We start from the raw sequence: 21,524 nt of genomic DNA, 5'->3' as shown, positions 1-21,524 counted from the left end.
ATTTTAAACATGGCAAGGTGTAGGCTCAAGTTTCAAATCCAATTTAGACGACTTATTGTAAATCATTTATCCGAACTGTAAGCGATAAAAGTAGACCACATCATCGGAGTTCAAACACCCCGTCCAATAATAAAACACCCGGTTTGACATATAAGTGTTTTTTAGCGCGCAGTTCCTTGTTCAAGTCCTTTCGGTCACACCAAAGCAAGCTACAGTGTTGCAAGAAACATCATCATCACTCATGACGGACCGGTTCACTGTTCTGACGTCAGTAAGGACTCGATATGCCGAAACTGTCAGATTCTACGATCAGTGCCGTCTGATATTCGAGGGGAACCTATAGCCTACAATAAACAGCTGCTTGGGATTTAAAAATAAACCGTTTCTGGCGATTATATAATCCTCCGTCAATGGAAAAGGTAAAACTAGAAGATTATCTTTTTACACTTTGCCCGTTTGTGTTCTATTTGTAGGCTGTGTGTATGGGGGTGGTGCTGCACCGAATGGCAGCTCGCTGGCTCCTCACTGGTTTGAGACAGTGAAATTTCGTGCACGAGCCTGGGTTGGGATATTGATAATGTATCCCGAAAGGTAGCGAGCTATTAAATCATCTCAGTGATAATCTTGTAATTCGCCATAGGTAAAACTGAAAGCGCGGTCGATTCTTAACTGCAAGTCTGATGATTGTAATGTGCGACGAGAACATATTTTCCCTATCTTAGGCTGCAATCGCAGTCAGAAATTTGCATGTTAGATCGTAGGCTGTTAGGCTGTTTCAATAGGAAAGTAAGGCAACTCTAGGCTACAACTCTAGGATAAAACGAGAAAACAACGAATTAGACTAACCGATGATGGACAAGCATAACAACGAGGAAGTGATCCATCCGCCTATTTAAAGCGGCGTTCTGTGCAGTTAAGCTATATGCTAGCTGGCTAATTAACCAAAGGCTTTTGTTGGCGAAGTGATTTAATATGCCCGTTATTCATTCGCCCTATTGTACACCCTAAACTCTATAGTTTAATTTGGCAATTTGTGTTTACAATTACTTATAACGAAGCCACAGCATTTGTTCAATAAAGGATGTAGGCTTCGTTCCTTGAAGACGAGCTGTGTGAAAGTTGAGACTCCTACAATCCTCCTCACGCGGTAACACCACCAGTGACTTTGTGTCCACGTAGTTGAGAGGCTCATACCGCCGTTTGCTTCTGTAATGCGCTCTGAACAAATCCGCCCCCTTAAATCACACACAAACGCGCACACTGAATTATTAGCAACCAAGTGTGTTTCCCGAATCGTGTTCCAGTCTCCGCAGAAGGGTAGCGGTGAACCTTTTTCGTGGATGTTAATTTAACGCCGATAAGTGGTTCCGACCTGGTTCCGAGGTCGAGCGGAGCCACTATCATCGAGCAGCCACCAGTTACAAAAGAGCTGGTTAACGACCTCCAAGCAGACACTACCGAGTGTTTAGCTTTCTGTGGCAGTCAGCTGAAAGAAGTGCGCCTTCACACTCTCCAGTTGGCTCCTTTCGAAAAGATAAACTTTACTGTTTTACAGTGATGATACCAGGAAACAGACATTTCACACTCGTGAATAGCGCCATTTACAGCTTTGCAGGGCAATAAATGTTCAGCAATCGGTTACATTTTAGCAATACTTAGAATTTCAGCTTCTTAACATTGAAGAGATGGATAAATTTAGGTAAATAGGTTTGTAAGATGATAACTGCCCTCTCTTTTTGACACCAGCTCTGCGACTTTTTTTTACATTAGAAATTTAAAGTTAAGTCATGTGTGTGTGTCTTTGTCTGTGGAGACACAGGAAGGGACAGGCCCACTCTGAGGAGGGTACAGCTTGCCAGCATGATCTTCCATTGTTACCTCTTCATACCTTCTTGCTGGTCACACCTGAGGAGTTCTAGGTCTTCATCTTCCTCACCCTCCACACCATCCTGAGATCTCTTCCACCCAGAAATTGTGCAGCTCTACAGCCATGGCCCCTATCCCCCCCGGAATCCGCTTTCTTTCCTCCTTCAACAAGGACCAGTGGTGAGTGTGTGGGTGTTTATGCGCCTGTACATGCTTGTGTACATGCACTGTACCATTATGTGTGTTTGTGTGTGCATATGTGTATTGTACCTCTACTCTTTGTGTGTACGTATAGTATATGTATGTGCTGTACCGTGTGTGTGTACTTTGTCTATGTGTGTGGATCTGTATATGTGTGCCTGCATGAGCTGTGTGCGTTTGTATGTGGGTATGATTCACAGTGAGCAGGCCCAGCTTTCTTGCTGTCGTCATTGGTTTAGTCTGCGGAACTATACTGCGTATTTCACCACGTCTAACAGTAATGTTTTACACTAAATCAATATGTTTTATGATTCACAGAAACAATAATAGGTGTGACAGAATCCTATTCAGTTATCTTTAAGCCATTAAATAAAAGGATAAACCTTTACCCCAGTTTGCCAATACACACCTTTCAGGAGTGGAGCATGGAGGTCAACTTCCTGGACACTTGCACACTGCTGCCAGCCATGTGTATCAAATGAGGTCCCGCACCTCCTGGAGCCCCTCCCTCACTGTTGTACGCAGCATACCACCTGCCTGTCAGAACCCCCCTCTGCCTTTGCTCAGCTGGTCAAAGACAGTTGTGTTTGCCAATTGTGAAATCTGAGCCGAAATGGAGAGGCGGTGGTGGGGTGGCAGGGAAGGGAGTGGGGGTGTGCCTGTGTGCTTTTGCACAGTTCCAGTGAGTCCCTGACTGTAGTAGACAGAGCTGCGCATATGCTGCTAATCACTGGTCCCAGCCGCTGAGAACAGTTCCCCAGTAACTCTGCTTATGTATGGCTTTACTCTCCCATCACTACTTTTGCTTACAGCATGGGTGTATCAACACTAATTGCTGTATCACAATCACATTAATTGAAATATGGAATATATTATCAAGATGTTGCCGCAATTCACAATATAATGGGCATATATTTTAATCATTACCGCTTTCAGGTGTTGATAATTGTATATGTTTTAACTGCACTGCTTTGAAATTTATTTGTAGTTATGTTTTCAAAAACTATTTACACATTTACAATGTATTACCATATACTTGTTATGTATACTATACATAACAAGTATACTATACATATACTAGTTTCTGTAAGGGTACAGCACTTGGTCTTGCATGTACATGTGAGCAGGGTGGGTTGAGAGTCCCCCCGTCCCTCAAATGCCCCGTCCAGTCACATACCTCCTGTCGCTTTTTTGTCCCATGCAGGTACAGAGCCTTCACCTTCGGCCTCACCTTCCTGCTCTATACCAGCTTCCATCTGTCCAGAAAACCCATCAGCATCGTCAAGGTAAGCGGAGGGACACACCCTCCTTGGTGCAGGCATCCCCAAGGTGGCTCTGTCTCAAGTTGTTAAGACGGGGTCCATATTACTGAAGGAAAGCCTGAAAGTGTTGTTTTTAAATACGGAGTTGACTATATGGATGTCATTTCTCAACCCATTGTGGGCGTGATTGCTTGGATGATTCCAAGGGCCCTGCCGACAGCAGCCCTCAGAAAATATTATAAGGTAGGATTTTCTGAGGTGGTGCGAGATCTTTTCATGGTGCCTAAAGTCCTTGGTGGCGCCCCTGCATGTTGGTGTAGTTCAGTGGAAGTGCCACGTTATTATTAGATTTTTTTGAGACATTAGGGTTTCTGTCATTACTAAGTGAAGAAGGTGTTTGCTTTTCAGGGAGACTGTGGCACAGTATTGCTATCATAATCTATATGAGCCAAATCAGCCAAGTTGTTACTGATTTCACATTGACTTGTGGTTTTCAAAGCCAACGGCCATTTTGGGTTATTATTTTTGTGGCATTTTGTTCTGTTCATTTATTTTTATTTCATTAAGATACTGGTGAAAATATTTCCCTCAAAGTATTAGATTTTATGGAGAGATTCTAGGATTCTGCCCGGTTCTCAAAGGTTATTGAAGGAATGGCTGCACTCTATGGATTGTGGTCTTCAAATGCATTAACTTGCTAGACACACGCAAGGCCTTTCTTGTTTTGTCAGTGCATGTGCTTGACTGAGATAAGTGTTCTACCCTCCTGTAGCCCCTCATGTAATGAGATGCAAAACATTGTGTGCCAACTGGGCGTGTGAAACAGCCTGCTGCTTTTGGTTGGGTGGTCACCATGTTGACATTATCTGAGTATACTGTAGAACATGCTAGGCGCTAGATCTGCTGTCGTGAATTGGAGAGCCGTGAATAGACTGAACTCCCTAGGTAGAGTTTTGCCTGCATTTACTGCATGAATCTGCCCGGAACAACCACCAACAGTGCTGAAACAGAGTTAAGCCGCAATCATTCCTCATAGAATGTGACCTTGGGGTCAGTGAGATATACGTATGCATTCATTAAATGACAAGTCTAGGGCAGAATATAAACATACTCTGCATTATGTTCTCAAATTATTATTGTTATTATTATTATGTTTTGTGTTGTTCTGTGCACCTGCTTGTTAAAAAAAAACAATGCAAAGGAAAAATGATGCTAAAGTAAATAAAATAACAAATGGGAATTGTAGTATTGTGTAAATCAGTATTTGCAAAAATATTACTTGAATTGTAGTTCTTTAACTGGGTTTGTTTTGTTTGTGTCCGTATTACGTATTGTGGTGTTGTGTTTTGTGTATGTGCTAATGTATGATGTTGTGTGTGTGTGTTGTGTGTGTGTGTTTGCTCATTCTACATTGTGTCTTGTGTTTTGTGTCTGGTTATGTTGTGTGTTGTGAAATTGTGTATTTGTACTTGTGTTTTATGTAAATATGTGTTCTCTGTATGTGTGTTTGTACCTGTGTTTTGTGTTGTTGTGTATGCGCAGAGTGAGCTACACAAGAACTGTTCCCAGATCAGTGAGCTCGCTGTGCCGCATAGCAGCCAGCAGCCCTCTCTCCACAATGATGGAGACTGCAGCTGGAAACCCTTCGGTGAGCTGCTCCCCACTCTCTGTCTCCCTCTCATTCTCTCCTTCATCCTCCCCCTATTTCTGCTCCAGACTTTCTGTCCCAATTTATTCCTTTTCAATCTCCCTAATTCTCTACTGCTTGTTGTCTTCAACTCCTCTTCCTTCTCCCCCGGTCCCCCTTATGTTGTCTGAGGTGTTCTGCTTTCTCTTTTTGTCTCCCATGTTTCACACACACACACGCGCACACACACACACACACATGCACACAAACATGCATACACCCATGCACAGACACGCACACACACTCACACACTCTCTCTTCTGTGGTGCTCTTTCTGCTTTTAAGTTTAATTAGCAGGATTATTTGTTAGCAAATTTTCATTGTTAAATAATGTAAAAATGCTACTTGTTTCCTACTGTGACAGTTCACCAGAAATTCTGAGTCTCTCTCTGTACCTGCTGTGCCCATTCTGTCACTCTGCCTCTGTCTGTTTCTCTGTTTCTCATTCTCTCGCTCTCACACTTGAGTATTCATGCATCTATCTCCCCACCACTTAGATGAACAGGTTGTGTGAAAATGAATTTCCAGTACAGTCTTTCTGTTTACAGACAAGAGCAACTACAAACAACTGCTGGGAGCAATGGACTACTCCTTCCTGTGTGCCTATGCAATTGGCATGTATCTGAGGTAATACTGCTTTACAACACTGTGGGCATGCATCCTTGGTAATGTAGTTTCAGAACACTCAGTAAACATCATTAGGAAATTGGGGGCATGTATCTCAGATAACCGCTTTTAAATACTGCAGGTATGTATCTTCGGTAATAGCTTTAGAACACTAGGGCATGTATCTCAGGTAACAGCTTTAGAACACTAGGGCATGTATCTCAGGTAACAGCTTTAGAACACTAGGGCATGTATCTCAGGTAACAGCTTTAGAACACTAAGGCGGCGTATCTCAGGTAACAGCTTGAGAACATTGTTGACATACAGTACTGTGCAAAATGAGACCACCCTTTTGTTTATTCAATTTCCAGTCAAATCGGCCATTCAGTGCAATTTGAAAATAATGCAGGAAGCATTTACTTAACAGGGTGGCACACAGGGTGGTGCAGTAGGTTACACTGTTGCCTCACTTTGTTCAAATCCCAGTCGAGGCCTTTCTGTGTGGAGTTTGCATGTTCTTCCTGTGTCTGCGTGGGTTTCCTCCAGGTACTCCGGTTTCTTCCCACAGTCCAACCAGACATGCTGATTTGGTTAATTGGAGAGTCTAAATTGCCCCTAGGTGTGTGAGTGAATGGTGTGTGTGCCCTGTGAATGACTGGTGAACTATCCAGGGTGTATTTGTGCCTCTCACCCAATGCATGCTGGGATCGGCACCAGCTCCTGACTCGACCCTGACCAGGAATAAGCATGTATAGATAATGGATGGATGGATATTCAACAGAAAATTACAGAAAAGCCTCCACCACCTCATTTAATATCAAATCTATCGGTATTTGTTCACTCTTTTGTGTGCACCCTATTACCACTTTAAGGGCCATATTTACTAAGCACTTTGCAAATTACCCTCGGTGCTGCACAATTCTGCATCGCCACATGTTTTCAGTTTAGCAGGGTATTTACTAAGACTGGTTATGTAAATGAGCACAGCCACATCAAGTTCATTTCAATGCATTGCTGGTATTTAAGATGTGTTTTGCACTTGGCAGGAGAGCAACATTGTTGCATTGCTCCGTCTCTGGTGAAGTTCAGCTTTGAACAGGTGTCAGAATCCATGGATGCAGTGTCACCTTTAAATGTTAATGCGTCTCTTTAGTAAAAAAAAACTGCAGAACACAGTTTTAATATTTCAAGTTGTTCAAATGTTACATTAGACACTGACCTAGATTAAAAAGTCAAACAAAAGGTTTCCTCAAAAGGACACTGCATGTACAGCAGATGGTTTTCAACACTATATATTGCAAGCATATAACAGCAAAAAGCACGTTGTTTGCTTTAGCAATTCAGAGGTGGCATAACTGTAACAGCTGTTAAATTTATACAGGGACAGGACATCATGCTTTTTTGGTCACCTAGCGTTCAATTTCCACTAGAACACACTCTGACAACCATTCAAGGACCAGGCTGTTTTTGCTGGAAAGTAAATAAAAGAAAGGGCGGTCTCTGACTTTTGCGCAGTACTGCATATCTCAGAAAACATGGCTTTAAAACACGGTCGACCTGAGTGAACAGTTTTGTTGGAGTGGAACGTTGCGCTGGACCAGAGTAGAACATGTCCAGCATTAATCTGTAAACACTGCGTCAAGAATGCCTCATATCGTGTCTCACGGGGACAGAAGGGGAAAAACAGCTCTGCGTTTCAGGCACGTGTCAGGTCCGTGTTTTCGCAAGGGCTCCTTAATGGGTGGGAGGTTTGGATTGGCTCATAAACGCCAGCAGAAAACTGTTGCGAACGACTGACGAGAGCACAGCATGAACTCAAATGAAATTCCCATTCTTACGCTTCCTTCCTGCCCTTTTTCCCGTGAAAATGTCAAAATGACCCTGTATCCCTGTGTCCACTGCACCGGTTTATCTGAATGTTTAACCAATATCCAGTGCAGCTATTCAGAGGTTTGCATGTGTTATGTAACATCTCTAGCTGATCAAGGGAAAAAGTCCTTACCCTCTCCTTCAGTTTCATTTTGAAACTGTATGAACGGGTTGACGTTCTATAATCTTATGTCTGTTCAGTGAAGGGCGATGAATACACTTTTTGAAAGTGATGTATCATTGTGTTTGCCTTTTTGCAGTTTGTATTTCTTTGTGCATAGTCTGTCACTCATTGAATAAATGCCGTTGATTCGTGAGTTAAAAGCAAGAAGAGCTCAACCATTATTTTACCGGTGTTGTGATCTCATTTATTTCGGTCGCCCCTGTCAGTGGAATAATCGGTGAGCGCCTACCCATTCGCCTTTACCTGACGGTTGGCATGGTGACCAGCGGGCTTTTCACCTGTCTGTTTGGCCTGGGCTACATCTACAATATCCACAGTCTGGGCTTCTATATCTTTGTCCAGGTGAGAATCGGGATCCAAGGCACTTTTGTACTTCTGTCATGGGGATAAGGACTAAGGACATTGATTCATTTTTAATCGGGTTCTTTCCTTTTTAGAAGAGCAGAAAAGATACCTCACCATTTCCAATAACATTTTCCATTAGTGGCCAATAATTTAGCCTTGTACTTATTTTGCAATGTGTTTGACACTGACCAGTGATCTGGCAAGGTATTCTAACCTCGACCAGCTCTGTGTGTAAATGAATGGTTCTTTGAAATCAGTGCACATTTCCATCTTTGCCTCCTTTATTCTGGTGACAGAATGCAAACGGAAATGTGTTCTGTGAACATTCACATTATCGGTCCCTTTTTTTAGAAATGTGTGCATTCTCAGGTTGTCCGAGCGGTCCAGCCTAACCACTCTCTGCTGTTTACAGGTGGCCAATGGCTTGGTTCAGACCACAGGATGGCCCAGCGTGGTCACCTGCATCGGAAACTGGTTTGGGAAGGGAAGGTGAGTCGTCCGCGCTTCTGTTTTTCTTTCTCCTTCTTAAGGGAATTTAACATGTCCCCATAGTAACAGCCAGGGTGGAGCTTCACAAGGAAGTGTTCATTTGTTTGTCTGCGAAAACAGCCTTTGTTTGTTTTGTTTGTTATTTTGTTGTATGCATTTTGCTCTGGTTCCCCGGCTGATCCTGGCTGTCGTAGCATAATGAATTACCTTCCCCCAGCAGAGTAGCCAGGGATTATGTTTTCATATGTCTATCTGTTAGCTGGATATCTCCAAAAGTTATTAATGGATTTGTATGAAACTTTGTGGACAGCTTGGTCACAGGGAAAGGAAGAACTGAATTTTTGTACCGATTGCCCAAAAGGGGGTGCGGGTATGGGCGTGACTTCTGGCCAAAAGGCACATAACTTCTGAACAGATTCACATAACACCATGAAATAACCTGTGCTTATCAGCAGATAGGCAATCCCTACATTAATACAACAAATAGGGGGTTTCTGGCCACTGAACAAAAATAGTGCTCACTGGCTATGTGGTGGTATGATAAATGGCTAAAATGCTTAACCGTGGCTGAAATTTGAACAGCCATATCTCATCCGTTTTGAGATGCAGCCATAAAAATGCATGCATTTCCTGATGTGAAGTGAATGGAGGAAATTATGTAAATTTAGGTGAATATGTGACATGTGGAACTGGCATATCTAGACAATTGCTTAGTGTTGGCTAAGGTATGCAAGCTACTGTGTTTTTGCCAAGCAACACAAAAATTGGCATGATGTGTTTCATAACTTGTGAAAAGAGATCACTATATCTATGCACATTGTATTTTGGTTCCTCTCGTGATAGACAGAAGTAATATCTATGCATTTAATGAAGTGAAGCGATTTCTTTCTTTAAGCTAAGTATTTCCTTTTCTCAGGTGATTACAGCTGTTTATGCTCTATTGGGTGCTTTTAAAATGCACTCAAAAGAGCTCAAAATGAAAGTCAGCCTAGCCCCTTAGTTAGTTTCCTGTACCTCTGCCTACTTGCAGGAGAAGCCAGGTACAGTGAAATAGCACCCAAACTACGATTGCGCCAGAGGCGTCTTATTCAGTAAGGGAATGTGATGTGGTAAACTCTTGACAACTGAAGGCCAGATTTCAGTCTGGGCTTCAGTGTAAATCAGAGGTGCACAACAAGGTCTGATATGAGCTGGTCTGGATTTCTCTCTGCTTAATTATGGCAGAAGTAAGTTAAAATATTTTTTATAGGAATAATATTTGTTTAATTTTCCCTTCATAAGTTGAGCTCATCTACTGCTTCTGTGAATGTGGGAACTTTGCTACAGTTTTCATTTGTGCTGTAAGTTAAAGCATGGAGGTATTGGCATCAGTATTGGCAAGTACAGCCATTGATATCGGTTATTGATATTGGCCCCAGAATGTCCGCATTGTGCATCAATTTGAGTGTAGTATGGTGGGGGTAGGGAGCGATTCTGAAACCTTGTGTGGTGGCTGGAAAAAAAATTGAACTGATGCCAGTTAAACTGGGGGGTGTTGACCGAGGCTTCGCTGTACTGTCGTATAGACAGCAGGAATGTGATTTTTCCTGCTTTCCAGCTGTCACCTGATGTGGTGGAAAGAAAATGCTCATTTATTCAATGCTTGCCCTCTGGCAGAATAGCACCTCGCTGTTCCAGCTACTTAAGTCCCAGTTGTGACCGTGTTTTTTCAACTGCAGGAGACATTGTGAATTCTCAAAGATCTTGGCTACTGCCTGAAAATGTTCACATGCTGTTTTTCTTGAAAAAAAGCATGTCCTTGTCTTAGACTAGAAACAGAAAATAAGTGTCCAGTCAATAAAGATTAAAACTATTAAATAAAAAATTCATATACAGTACTGTGCAAAAGTCTTAGGCACTGTAGATTTTTAAATAAATATATAAATATAATACATAGTGTATATTTGCTATTTACTGCTCTTTCTATTATTTTTTTGATATTTATAACCTTTCATTTCATTATTTTTGAAAGCATCTTAGCTGTACAGTATCTTTTTTTACAGGTGCCTAAGACTTTTACGCAGTACTGTATTTTAAATTGAGTTTTGTAGCCATTCGCCTAAACTGTGATATTAGTCCAACCAAATTCCGACATTTGAACTCTATTGTGATGAGGTCATTCTTGTATAGATATTTTATTTTCATTATTGCAATTTAATTTTATTTGGATGTTGTGTCTGCTTTTAATAGCTAATTTATTTTATTTCATTTAAGAGATTCTATTATTAGCATTTGCACTGAAAGCTATAGATTTTGTTTACAAAATAAATAAAGTCATAGTTTAATTACATTCAAAACTTTGAAAAAAAATATGTTGTGAGTGTATGGAATCGTGACGCCTGATATATCATACCAAATCATGAGCTGTGCATATTGTTACATCCCTAGTGTGGTTGGGTGAGAAACAGTGCAGCCGGGTGTGGAACAGTGCGGTGGGGTGACTGGATGTCTGTGCTTTCTGTGCTTCCACAGGAGAGGGCTCATCATGGGGCTGTGGAACTCCCACACCTCAGTGGGCAACATTTTGGGCTCCCTGATCGCCGGCTACTGGGTCTCCTCCAACTGGGGTCTGTCATTCATCGTCCCCGGCGTCATCATTGCAGGCATGGGCGTGGTCTGCTTCCTCTTCCTGATTGAGCGTAAGTCCAGAGCCACACATCTTCCTCATTTATTTCATTTCCATGAGGTGGGGAAATTTGCCACGTGCTTTTTTTTTTGGGGAAGTGACAGATTTTTCTCCTTTGTTGAAGTTCTTTGCTCAGGACTCCTGATCTTCCTTTAACTTCCCTGCAGTACCGTAAAGAGTTATTTTAAAACTGACGAGGTCTGTACTGCATGCCTGTGCATCATGGATTGATACAAGCTGTACTCTATCTCTACAGATCCCAATGACTTGAAATCTGTCTCCTCGCAGAGTGCAGTTAACGGTAACACAGTGAGTATTTGGGCGTTTAATATCTCATTTCACTTAATCGAGATTGAGTCTGCACCTTATCAGCATTTGCGCAAAATATTTATGCTACTGTCTGTGCTCTTCTGGCGCTTGTAACAAACTGTATTGTTTTTTGCACTCATTGGTTGTATATGTGTGTGTGTGTGTGTGTGTGTGTGTGTGTGTGTGTGTGTGCATGTATGTGCGCACACGTGTGTGTGTGTGTGTGTGTGTGTGTGTGTGTTTGTCTCAGTCAACCTCTTTTTCTGGGCTCACAGCGTACCTCAGTTATCACACCTCTGTGGTCTTAATGGCTGCGTCTTTTTTAATCACATTTTGGTCTTAGTGTTTGGGGAGTAATCTAACGGAGCTACCTTCTGTCTCTGCAGAAGCTGACAAAGAGCTGGAATGGGGTGAATGGCCACAAAGGGACATATTTGCAGTACAAGAAGGGGAGTAAATCACAGGTGAGTCTGCTCCTGCACAGGTTAATATATACTTGTACAGATAGGGGCAGATCACAGATTAACCTGTACCTGCAGTACAGAGAGAGAGAGAGCTAGATTATAGGCTGAGCTGTACTTGTACAGGTGAAGCTACAGTATATATTTCATTGGAGGAAGGGGACCGATCTCAGGTGAGGTTCATGCCTGATCCCAGATCAGTGTGTACTCTCTAACTCAAACAAACCTGTAAACCCAGCACAGTGTGTGAAATGGCCTTGACTAAGCAGGGCAGTGAGTTCAGCGTTCAGCGCGTGCACAGGTGTGCACACGCGTGTGTTTGCATGAGATATTGACCCAGCGCCGGTTCTCCTTCAGAGCTGGGACACGGAGCTCTTGCTGCCCGACGGCGTGGGCGTGTGCGTGCCCATGCAGCAGGTGGTCGTGGTGAAGAACGAGGGCGAGCCGTCCGCCATCAGCTTCCTCGGAGCGCTGCGTATCCCGGTCCGTCGCCGACACCACATCACCTCGCCCTTATTAGTTGATATTCACATTATATTACAGGACTTTTATGGTGTCAGTATAATGTGATAAGAATATTGACATCAAACTGATCAATTCAATCAGTCTTAAGTCTACAAATACATGATAGTATCTGCACGTGTACTGACAGATCTGACCTAGTGAAAATAGAATATTCCCATTGAATTTCATTAGTTTTTACAGTAATTGTGTTTATAAGATTTTTTAATAATCTGTCTCTCTCTCTTGCTCTCTTCTCTAGGGTGTGGTGGAGTTTTCACTCTGCCTCCTGTTTGCCAAGCTGGTTAGCTACACGTTTCTCTTCTGGCTGCCCCTGTACATCACTAAAGCAGGTATTCCCAGCACCCCCAATAAACACTGAGGAGTGAAAGCATACTGATACTTCCTGTTTCTGACCCTCCCCCAGCCCCCTCCCCCACCCCAAACAAAATCATATTCTTCCTGTCCCTGGCCCATTAATTCAATGCAGGTATGTGGGCCACCAAAGGAAGGTATGTAGGGCAGTATTGTTCGCTCCCTCTGCCTCTCTCACTTATCCAGTTATGTGTAATACGAGATGTGCAGCAACATACCTAACATGATTTACCCCCCTTCCCCAACCCCCAAACACACACGCTCACACACACGCGCACACACACATGCACACACACACACATGCACACATGCATAAACGCTCGCACGCACACACACACGCACACACACGTACATGAACGCGTGCGAGCACACACACGTACGAAATTTGGGTTAAAGAATTATTTTAAATACTTGACCCTTAAGACAGCAAAAATTGCAACAAATAGCAACCAATATTCAGAATAAGATTCAGATGTTTTTATAGTTCCACATTTTGATTCACATTGTCATGTTTCTTTCTCAAATTCTCGGCAGCCTTCAGATCTGTTTTCAAACTTTAATCTTAAAAACAGTATTTAATATTTAATAAAATGTATCCAGTTTGCACACCATCTCCAGCCTTTTCTCATTTTGTGGATTTTTGTGTGGGTGCAGTGGTTATCGTTTTATGGAGACGGCATGAGAAATTATTATGAAAGTAAGTGAGGATTTTTTTAAAAATTGCTAGTGATTGTTTGAATTATGCAGCACAATTATAAAAATGGCTGAAATTAGTGGTAATAGAAAAAGGTGAAGACTGTCTTCTTGAGCTCTTTTATTAAAGTCAAGAGTAAAATGAACGCAGTAACAGGTGTTACACATATGGTCAGATTGAACCCAACTGTATAATGTAAATCCTTGTGCTTTAAATCCTTTACATATGACATATCCCTGTTTTAAAAACAATAACCTGCTCTATGCCTGCTCTGAGAACAGGAAGTTGACCTCTCTGACACCTGGCTACTTCCTCTTTCAGCACACCTGGATGCCAAGAGGGCAGGGGATCTCTCCACTCTGTTTGATGTGGGAGGCATTGTTGGTAATACATTTTCTCTACTTTTAGAATAAAAAAACATTTATTTGGTCTAGACTCACTCTAGATCACAAAGAAATGTGTCCTGTTCTGTAGTAGAACTTCTTGTTTCTGCCATGGTTCTACTTTCTGTTGTAGAACCATTGTTTCCAACAAGAAAGGTATATATACTAAGATTATTATAATATGATTTTTTCCATTATTTTATATTTCTATACTTGTAAAAAATTAATTTCCAGTTCAGATTAGTTTGTTTAGTTTTATGTCATCTGTTTTTATTTCATATTCATTTTGGAGATCCATGCATTACATGTAGTTTCAATATTATAGTTTCAGTTTCAGGGGATAATGTACATTTCAGTAAAAGCACTGTGAGAATCAAACACCTTTGCTTTACCAGAAAGAGAGTGGAAACAGCAGCGAATGGAGTCATTAGATGCTGGAATGGGGGAATACACTATTTTCATGCTGAGTGAATGCTATTTTTTTAAATGCCTGGTATGTTTCACAGACTATTTGTAAATATGAGGGGGAAGAGTGGCCAGTGGTTCCCTGTTCCTGAAGTCCCCCCAGCACTAGGTGGCACTGTTTGAGATTTCTGATGGCTGCTGATTTCTTGTCTGTGTAGGTGGGGTGCTAGCTGGGGTGATCTCTGATAAACTGAGCAAGAGAGCGACCACCTGTGCTGTGATGCTGCTCCTGGCTGCACCCACGGTGAGGCAACACCGCTTGCATGCGCGCATACACACACACACGCATGCATATGCACGCACACATACACACACGCATGCATATACAAGCGCATGTGCACACACCACGCACGCATTCATGCACGCACTCACGCACGCATATACACTTCTGTCCACACACAGACCTTCCCTCCAAGAACTGTATTTGACATTCCTGCTGTAGAGAGATATGCATTATTCATTGTTTGCTTAACTAAATGTTATCATTTTATGAAAATAAAATTTGCGCAGTGGGAATAGTAGCTGACAAAACAAAGCACTTAGAAACCAAGTAAATAAAGCTTTATGTTTTATTTTCCAGTATGTGAGTTTGATCATTTTGAATATGTGTCTCTGTGTGCTTGCGCGTGTGTGTGTGTGTGTGTGTGTGTGTGTGTGTGTGTGTGTTTGCATGTGTGTGTGTGTTTGTGTGTGTTTCAGCTCTACGTGTTCTCCATGATCAGTGAACTCGGACTGGGGCCCACTATTGGTAAGAGAGCAGGGAGGCTCCTTCTCCCTCTCCTTCGACCTCTCATTTTCCCTCTCCTTCTCTCTCTTTCTCCCCCTTGTTCTCCCCCTACTTTTCCCTCTCCAGATCGGCTGTTTTTCTCCTTGTTTTTATTTGTTTAGGAGGCACTCTCATCCGCAGTGACTTACAAGTCCAAGATGAGCGCAGCACTCTTCATAAGATTAGCGGAGCACAGCAAAATATCAAATCCATTGCCGATATAATGTCAGGCTACAAAATAATGCTACTCTCAGATAATGTGTAGGTAATTCTATAAAGGCTTTGTTGTAAGCTTGCACATAATCTCACTGCCTTTTGCGTGTGTATCCTTATCACTATGGGTATAGAGAGAGAGTACATGATCTTCTCTGTTCTGTGATTGTGGAATGTTGCAATGATGAGTTTGACATTTTATGGTGATGTAAATGTCATAATCACACAGTTTTTGGTTATTGCCCTATGCTAATGTTGTGTTGTGGTAATGTTCCACAGCCATGCTGCTGGTGTGCGGTGGCCTGGTGAATGGACCTTATGCCCTCATCACCACTGCTGTGTCTGCAGATCTGGTGAGAGACAGAGCATGTGTGTATGTTTGTGTATGTGTTTCTGTGTGTGGGTGTCCATGTGTGTGTGTACAGTATGTTTCATCTGCGTGTACATGTTTGTGTCTTATCCTCATGACTTACGACTGTCTTTCTCTTTATAAACCTTGTGCTACTGTAGTCCAGGGGTGGAGAACAACCGTTACTGGAGGGCAAGCATGTCTGCAGGCTTTAATTTCCACCTTAAGTGGGTTAATTAGCTGTATACACCGATTGCACTTTTCTCATAGATTAGACTGCAGTAAAACATTTCGTATAGGGGCGCAAGAGCAATCATCAGCCATTATTAATGATCCTGTCAATATACTGGGCTAATGTCATACTGCATCAGTGATTAAATCAAGAGTAGGAGTTGGCATGAAATCCAGAAACTGATGCCTCCCACTTAGCTCACCTCTGCTGCAGTCACATGATTTTGAGTGTCTTTTAAATGCAAAGTGTTGTACTGGAGCTGTGTGTGCGTGTGTGTTTGTCGATGTGTGTGTGTGCGTGCACGTGTGCTTGTGTGTGCGTGCATGTGTGCATGCAAGTGTGCTTGTGTGTCTTTTTTTGTGTGCACGTGCGTGTGTGTGTTTCATGTCATGTTTTAAGTGTGCTCTGACTTTTCTCCCTCCACAATGTGACCCAGGGAACACACAAGAGCCTGAAAGGGAATGCCAGGGCCCTGTCGACTGTAACGGCCATCATTGATGGCACCGGATCAGTAGGTCAGTGGGGTCCTCACCGTAGCCTTGATTGTCATCCTTTCACTTCTTCTGTCTCTCTGTTTTAAACTGGGGGTTTTCAAACACAGTCCTAGGGACCCTCTGTGTGTCCTGGTTTTCAAACGCAGTTCTAGGGACCCTCTGTGTATGCTTGTTTTCAAACACAGTTCTAGGGACCCTCTGTGTGTCCTGGTTTTCAAACGCAGTTCTAGGGACCCTCTGTGTATGCTTGTTTTCAAACACAGTTCTAGGGACCCTCTGTGTGTGCTTGTTTTCAAACACAGTCCTTGAGACCCTCTGTGTATGCTTGTTTTCAAACACAGTCCTAGTTGTTGAGTGGGTACCTGGTCATTGAAACTAAACCATTGGAAATGAAGTTCAAAGGAACTAATTACTTGCTACCAATTACGTTGTTAGCTGATGGCCTTCTTTGCCAACCCCGCATACATAAATGTAGCATATTGTCTCTCCATTCAGAGCAGCCAGATATAAGTGTGCAGTTGCATTGTGGGTAATACTAAAAGGCGTAAATCTGTGGTAGATAAAGGGCTGAATGCAAATCATTATGTATCATCTCCCCACCCAAGCTAAGTGCACAGTGGGCAAGGTGCAGTATGATGCCGTATGAATGGGAGAAGGGAATAGAGCACCCCCTGCTGTATGGGTGAGGGGTGGCAGGTCTGTAATGGACTTGCCAATGACCCCTTGTGTTCTTGGTCAGGAGCGGCAGTGGGACCCCTGCTGGCAGGACTGCTGTCGGTGCGAGGCTGGAACCACGTCTTCTACATGCTGATGGCAGCCGATGCCTTCGCTTTGCTGGTCAGTCCCGAGACCTTGCTGACCCCATCACTAACACTAATCCCCTCCCTGCTAACCATGACATTGACACCAGCTCTGACACTAATCCCCTTTCTGCTAACTTGAACACTGACACCAATTAGGTTTGAGTCACAATATTTGAATGGTTTGAAGCACATGTACACATGCACACTATACGTTTTTATTGTTAGTTGGCACCATAAAAGTGTTGACAGTGTCATTAAATCAGGACGTATGATGTGTTCAGTCACAAATGACAATAAAAGGGTCACATGCTAGATTGTGGGCTTTTAATGTATTTACACATACGTTGCATTCATGCCAGAAATAGTCGCCTCACGTGCTTGCTTTAATGACTTTACGCTACTAGCAAGCTAGGTTTGCTAAAGTTTAGTTATACCTGGGCCAGCTAGCTTGGTTATTAACGTTAAATAACATTGTTTTCCCACTAGGACTTTAGCCAGTTAGCTTGCTGTAGCATTTGATAAAATTTGGAGTGAGATTTATGAAAAGAAATCTTTGCCATGCTAACTCTATTGGCTGTTCTGCAGTTACTGCTCCGACTGGTGATGAAAGAACTTGGCTCTCGCAAGCCCCGTCCTGGAGCAGCCGTCCCGTGAGTGGACCACACTTTGTGTTCTCTCTCTCTCTCTCTGTCTCACACATACACACACACACACACACAACATCATAGGCAAAGTGCAGCACAAGCGATTGCAGTGCACCTATTGTAACTGTATGTGCATACACACATGCACACACATTGACCTTTTTGGCCAGGCACACCAGTTGTGGGTTTGGTATCACAAAAAAGGCACTCACTTTTAAAAGGATGTCATACCTACGGTGAAGTATGATGGTTAGTATTTTGATGATATGCAAGGAAGGATTGGGGAACAATTCCAATTGCTAGAATAGGCTACAGGAAATGTTTGGAAGCTGATTTAGCCTTTCTGAAGGAGGTATTACCAAGTACTGACTGTCTGACAACCAAAAACTTTTGCACATGCCATGTTCACTTTAGTTTATTATTTTGAATATGTAATAAATGCAAATAAATCTTAATCATGTATTAATATTTCCATGTGCAATGTGCAAAGAGGTAATGTTTGTCAATGTTCACTTACATAAATTATAAGCTTGACCAGGGGAACCAGAACTTTTGCATACAACTGTACTTGCATTTCAACACACAAAGTCAAGAGAAATCCTGTTACTGCTTTTAGTCAAATAATGCAGGACAAACTGAAACCAAACGTTAAGACCACTGTGTGGCTGTCTTCCCCCCCCCCAGGATGAAGGAACACTGAGCACTTTGAGTCCAGAGAGAGACCGCAAGCAAGCAGGAGAGTGTATCGATCACAGAGGACTGGGGACTTGAGCCCCGCGACTCCTCTGTGACTCCCACTGTCAAACTGCCCACTGCCCTGACCTCTGACCTCTGAACCTGTGACAGCTGGCGGCTCCGGCACAAGCAAGGAGGAGACGCTCCACATGCCACTGTCCTTCCCTTCCCTTCCCTGCACATATTTTTACATGCCTCTTTTCTATTGTATAGATTGTAGGTTTTTGTGACCTTCATATGCTTTTTATATTGGCCAAAGATCTTGTAAACTATTACATAAATTATAGGAAAAAATTTCTATAAGTACGTATATTTTTTATTTCTGACGTTAAACCGTTTATTCTCCGTTTCATTTTCTTCGTGTTTTGTGTGAAATTTATTTTGAATTTGATCATTGAAGTATTGTGAGAATATTTATTTATCTGTCCATCTTTATATTTAATCTGAATGCAATCATGCCAAACAACAATTTTTGTGTGAAATAGTTCTCAGGTTGGTGTGAGGTAGAGATTACTATCTGTAAAGTTAAACCTTTTTTTAAATCACAAACTGGAAGAGGTTATCAGTTTCAGGCATTCCTGAAACACAGGAAACGGCACACAGGAATTTTTTTTTGCAAAAATCAGTTTGTGAGAGATTTCTTTGATATGAAAAAATTAGAAAGAGATTTCTCTGTAAGAAGCAGTCTAAGAAATACATCTCTTTATGAAGCAGTGTGAGAAAGATCTCTCTACAATGCAGTAAGAGAGACTTCTCTGTACATAGTCGTCAGTCTTTATTTTCCAGTGCGTCTAAAATCAGCCTTGCCAAATTGTCCAACAATGTGCTTTGTGCAATAGAAAAATATTTAGAAAGTTCTGAATATAAAGACACATAGGCCTTGTACATTTTCTGAACATGAATAATGCAGTTGATGTTGAGTGATTGTTCATTTCAGAGGCGTAATATTGTATGTGAAGTTGTTCTATTTATTGTTGTAACAGACGGTTGTGCCCTGTGCCTGAAGTGCGTTAGGAGAGTTTTGATAAGAGCATTTATTTTTGAATGTTATTGTTATTCTTATAAATGTTACTATAAACTGTTACTGTACAATAGGGACCAAAGCTGAAGGCCTTCTCTAATGAAAAGTAATATGTCCAATTTCATAATTTAAATCTTAGCATACAGTGTAGAGTTTACTGTCATTTTCACCATAGTGCTGAAATGTCTATATACGTATTTCCATAAATTGCCTATTATATGTGACACGTTAAAAGAATGTGGAGACCATTCATTTTTATATTTATATTTATAATGTCAACATATTTTTGTTTTTGGTAAACCTTAATTTAGTTATAGTTTTCCATTTTTTAGGTTTACCAGAGACAGAATGCTCATACAGTAAATTGATATCCATTCTGTTTCATAATCTATACTTAAACCTTAGGGTACTGAGGTGGTCTTTTTCTTCTGTGGTGTAAGGTGATTTTTTTAAATCTGGTGTTATGAGTCCTATCTGCCTCCTGTTGGTTCTCCCTGGGGTCTGCAGGCATTGTTCGATTTGCTTATAATTAATAAAGAAATTTATGAACATAAATCTGGGTTTCCATTGCAGTTTATGTACCAATTTAATATAGTATGGTTTACCACCGGCCAGATGGCTAAACTAGCTGAGGCTACAAGAGCTCTGGGAGACTTCAAGGTTAATCTATACACAGTGGGAAACAGTGTCTTACTGAAAACCTAAAAGTCTATGCATCACCCCGTGGACTTCTAATCATCCTTACACAAGGGACTAGGGCTCTAACTGAATTAGACATCTATTAGCCGTATCTGACATAACTACCACCCAGGAGACCCCAAGCTGTTCTCATTGTCATCATTGATCCTGCTCCTATTCGCACTGTTGCTACTCCTACGGTCACAACTGTAATAAGCCATGCTCATATTATGCTAAGATATGAATGCTTTAAACAAGAATACAGATCTATATCAGAGCCTTCATATGTGAACGATTAAGTCAGAAATAGTCCACGATCAAATTAAAGAGTACCATTCCATGGTTAAATATAAATAAAACGTATAATCCACAGAATCTCACCCCAATGGCCTGCCTGCACAAAGTCAGGACTGCATGAACTGAAGCCAGGAATGGTAGATTTCCTTTCTGAAAAGTAGTGTGTGATGAATGGAAAGTGCTGTTATGACATAGGTCAGGGTAAGAGTACCTTGGCATTCTTATTTGAATTTCCTTAGTCTTTCAGTATCATTTGCTTTTAATGTCACTTAAGACATTTTTTGTCTGGAATTGTTTTCTATATGTGCCTTTTAAATCTATATAATACTTATTTGTCCTGTTGTTTTGGATTTGTTTCTCTTGTTTGAATAGCCAAGAAAGAGAAATACAGTCAGAAATAGGTATTTGGACAGTGACACAATTTTCATCATTTAGGCTCTGTACACCACCACAATGGATTTGAAATGAAACAATCAAGAGGTGATTTAAGTGTAGACTTTCAGCTTTAATGTAAGGGTTTTGTCAAAAATATTGTATGAACAATGTAGGAATTACAACCATTTTTATACATACCCCCCCCCCCCACCCCCCATTTTAGGGGCTCAAAAGTAATTGGACAAACTAACATAATCATAAATTAAATTAACATTTTTAATACTTGGTTGCAAATCCTTTGCAGTCAATGACTGCCTGAAGTCTTGAACCCACAGACCAGACGCTGGGTTTCTTCCCTGGTGATGCTCTGCCAGGCCTCTACTGCAGTTGTCTTCAGTTCCTGTTTGTTCTTGGGGCATTTTTCCTTCAGTTTTGCCTTCAGCAAGTGAAATGCATGCTCAATTGGATTCAGGTCAGATGATTGACTTGGCCATTGCAGAACATTCCACTTCTTTGCCTTAAAAAAGTCATGGGTTGCTTTCGCAGTATGCTTCA

General features: G+C 41.8%; 1 protein-coding gene across 3 annotated transcripts; it reads left to right on the top strand.

The window, feature by feature from the left end:
• Window positions 1-227: 227 nt before the first annotated feature.
• Window positions 228-20,174, top strand: slc37a1 (solute carrier family 37 member 1). Of its 3 annotated transcripts, none has more exons than XM_035409915.1 (20): window positions 228-419; window positions 1,820-2,046; window positions 3,272-3,353; window positions 4,872-4,977; window positions 5,565-5,643; window positions 7,882-8,017; window positions 8,433-8,509; window positions 11,021-11,187; window positions 11,431-11,483; window positions 11,870-11,947; window positions 12,302-12,427; window positions 12,708-12,798; window positions 13,836-13,898; window positions 14,521-14,606; window positions 15,062-15,110; window positions 15,621-15,694; window positions 16,359-16,437; window positions 17,156-17,253; window positions 17,805-17,869; window positions 18,548-20,174. In XM_035409915.1, the coding sequence occupies exons 2-20, from the start codon at window positions 1,991-1,993 to the stop codon at window positions 18,561-18,563; spliced, it is 1,581 nt and encodes a 526-aa protein (XP_035265806.1). In that variant the 5' UTR covers window positions 228-419; window positions 1,820-1,990; the 3' UTR covers window positions 18,564-20,174. The 3 variants fall into 3 exon arrangements, with proteins under 3 accessions (XP_035265806.1, XP_035265805.1, XP_035265807.1); XM_035409914.1 differs by having other exon boundaries at window positions 1,814-2,046; XM_035409916.1 differs by lacking the exons at window positions 228-419; window positions 1,820-2,046; window positions 3,272-3,353 and adding an exon at window positions 3,960-4,379.
• Window positions 20,175-21,524: the final 1,350 nt, after the last annotated feature.

The sequence above is a fragment of the Anguilla anguilla genome, chromosome 3 (assembly GCF_013347855.1).
Source record: "Anguilla anguilla isolate fAngAng1 chromosome 3, fAngAng1.pri, whole genome shotgun sequence".
Lineage (NCBI taxonomy): Eukaryota > Metazoa > Chordata > Actinopteri > Anguilliformes > Anguillidae > Anguilla > Anguilla anguilla.
This window is presented reverse-complemented; position numbering and strand designations above follow the sequence as displayed.

Bases quoted from the DNA above. Each gene is read 5' to 3' on its own strand.
- slc37a1 (XM_035409915.1), top strand. From the start codon at position 1,991: ATGGCCCCTATCCCCCCCGGAATCCGCTTTCTTTCCTCCTTCAACAAG. The intron at 11,188-11,430 runs GTAAGTCCAGAG...CTATCTCTACAG, and splicing joins CTTCCTCTTCCTGATTGAGC to ATCCCAATGACTTGAAATCT. The intron at 16,438-17,155 runs GTCAGTGGGGTC...GTTCTTGGTCAG, and splicing joins TGATGGCACCGGATCAGTAG to GAGCGGCAGTGGGACCCCTG.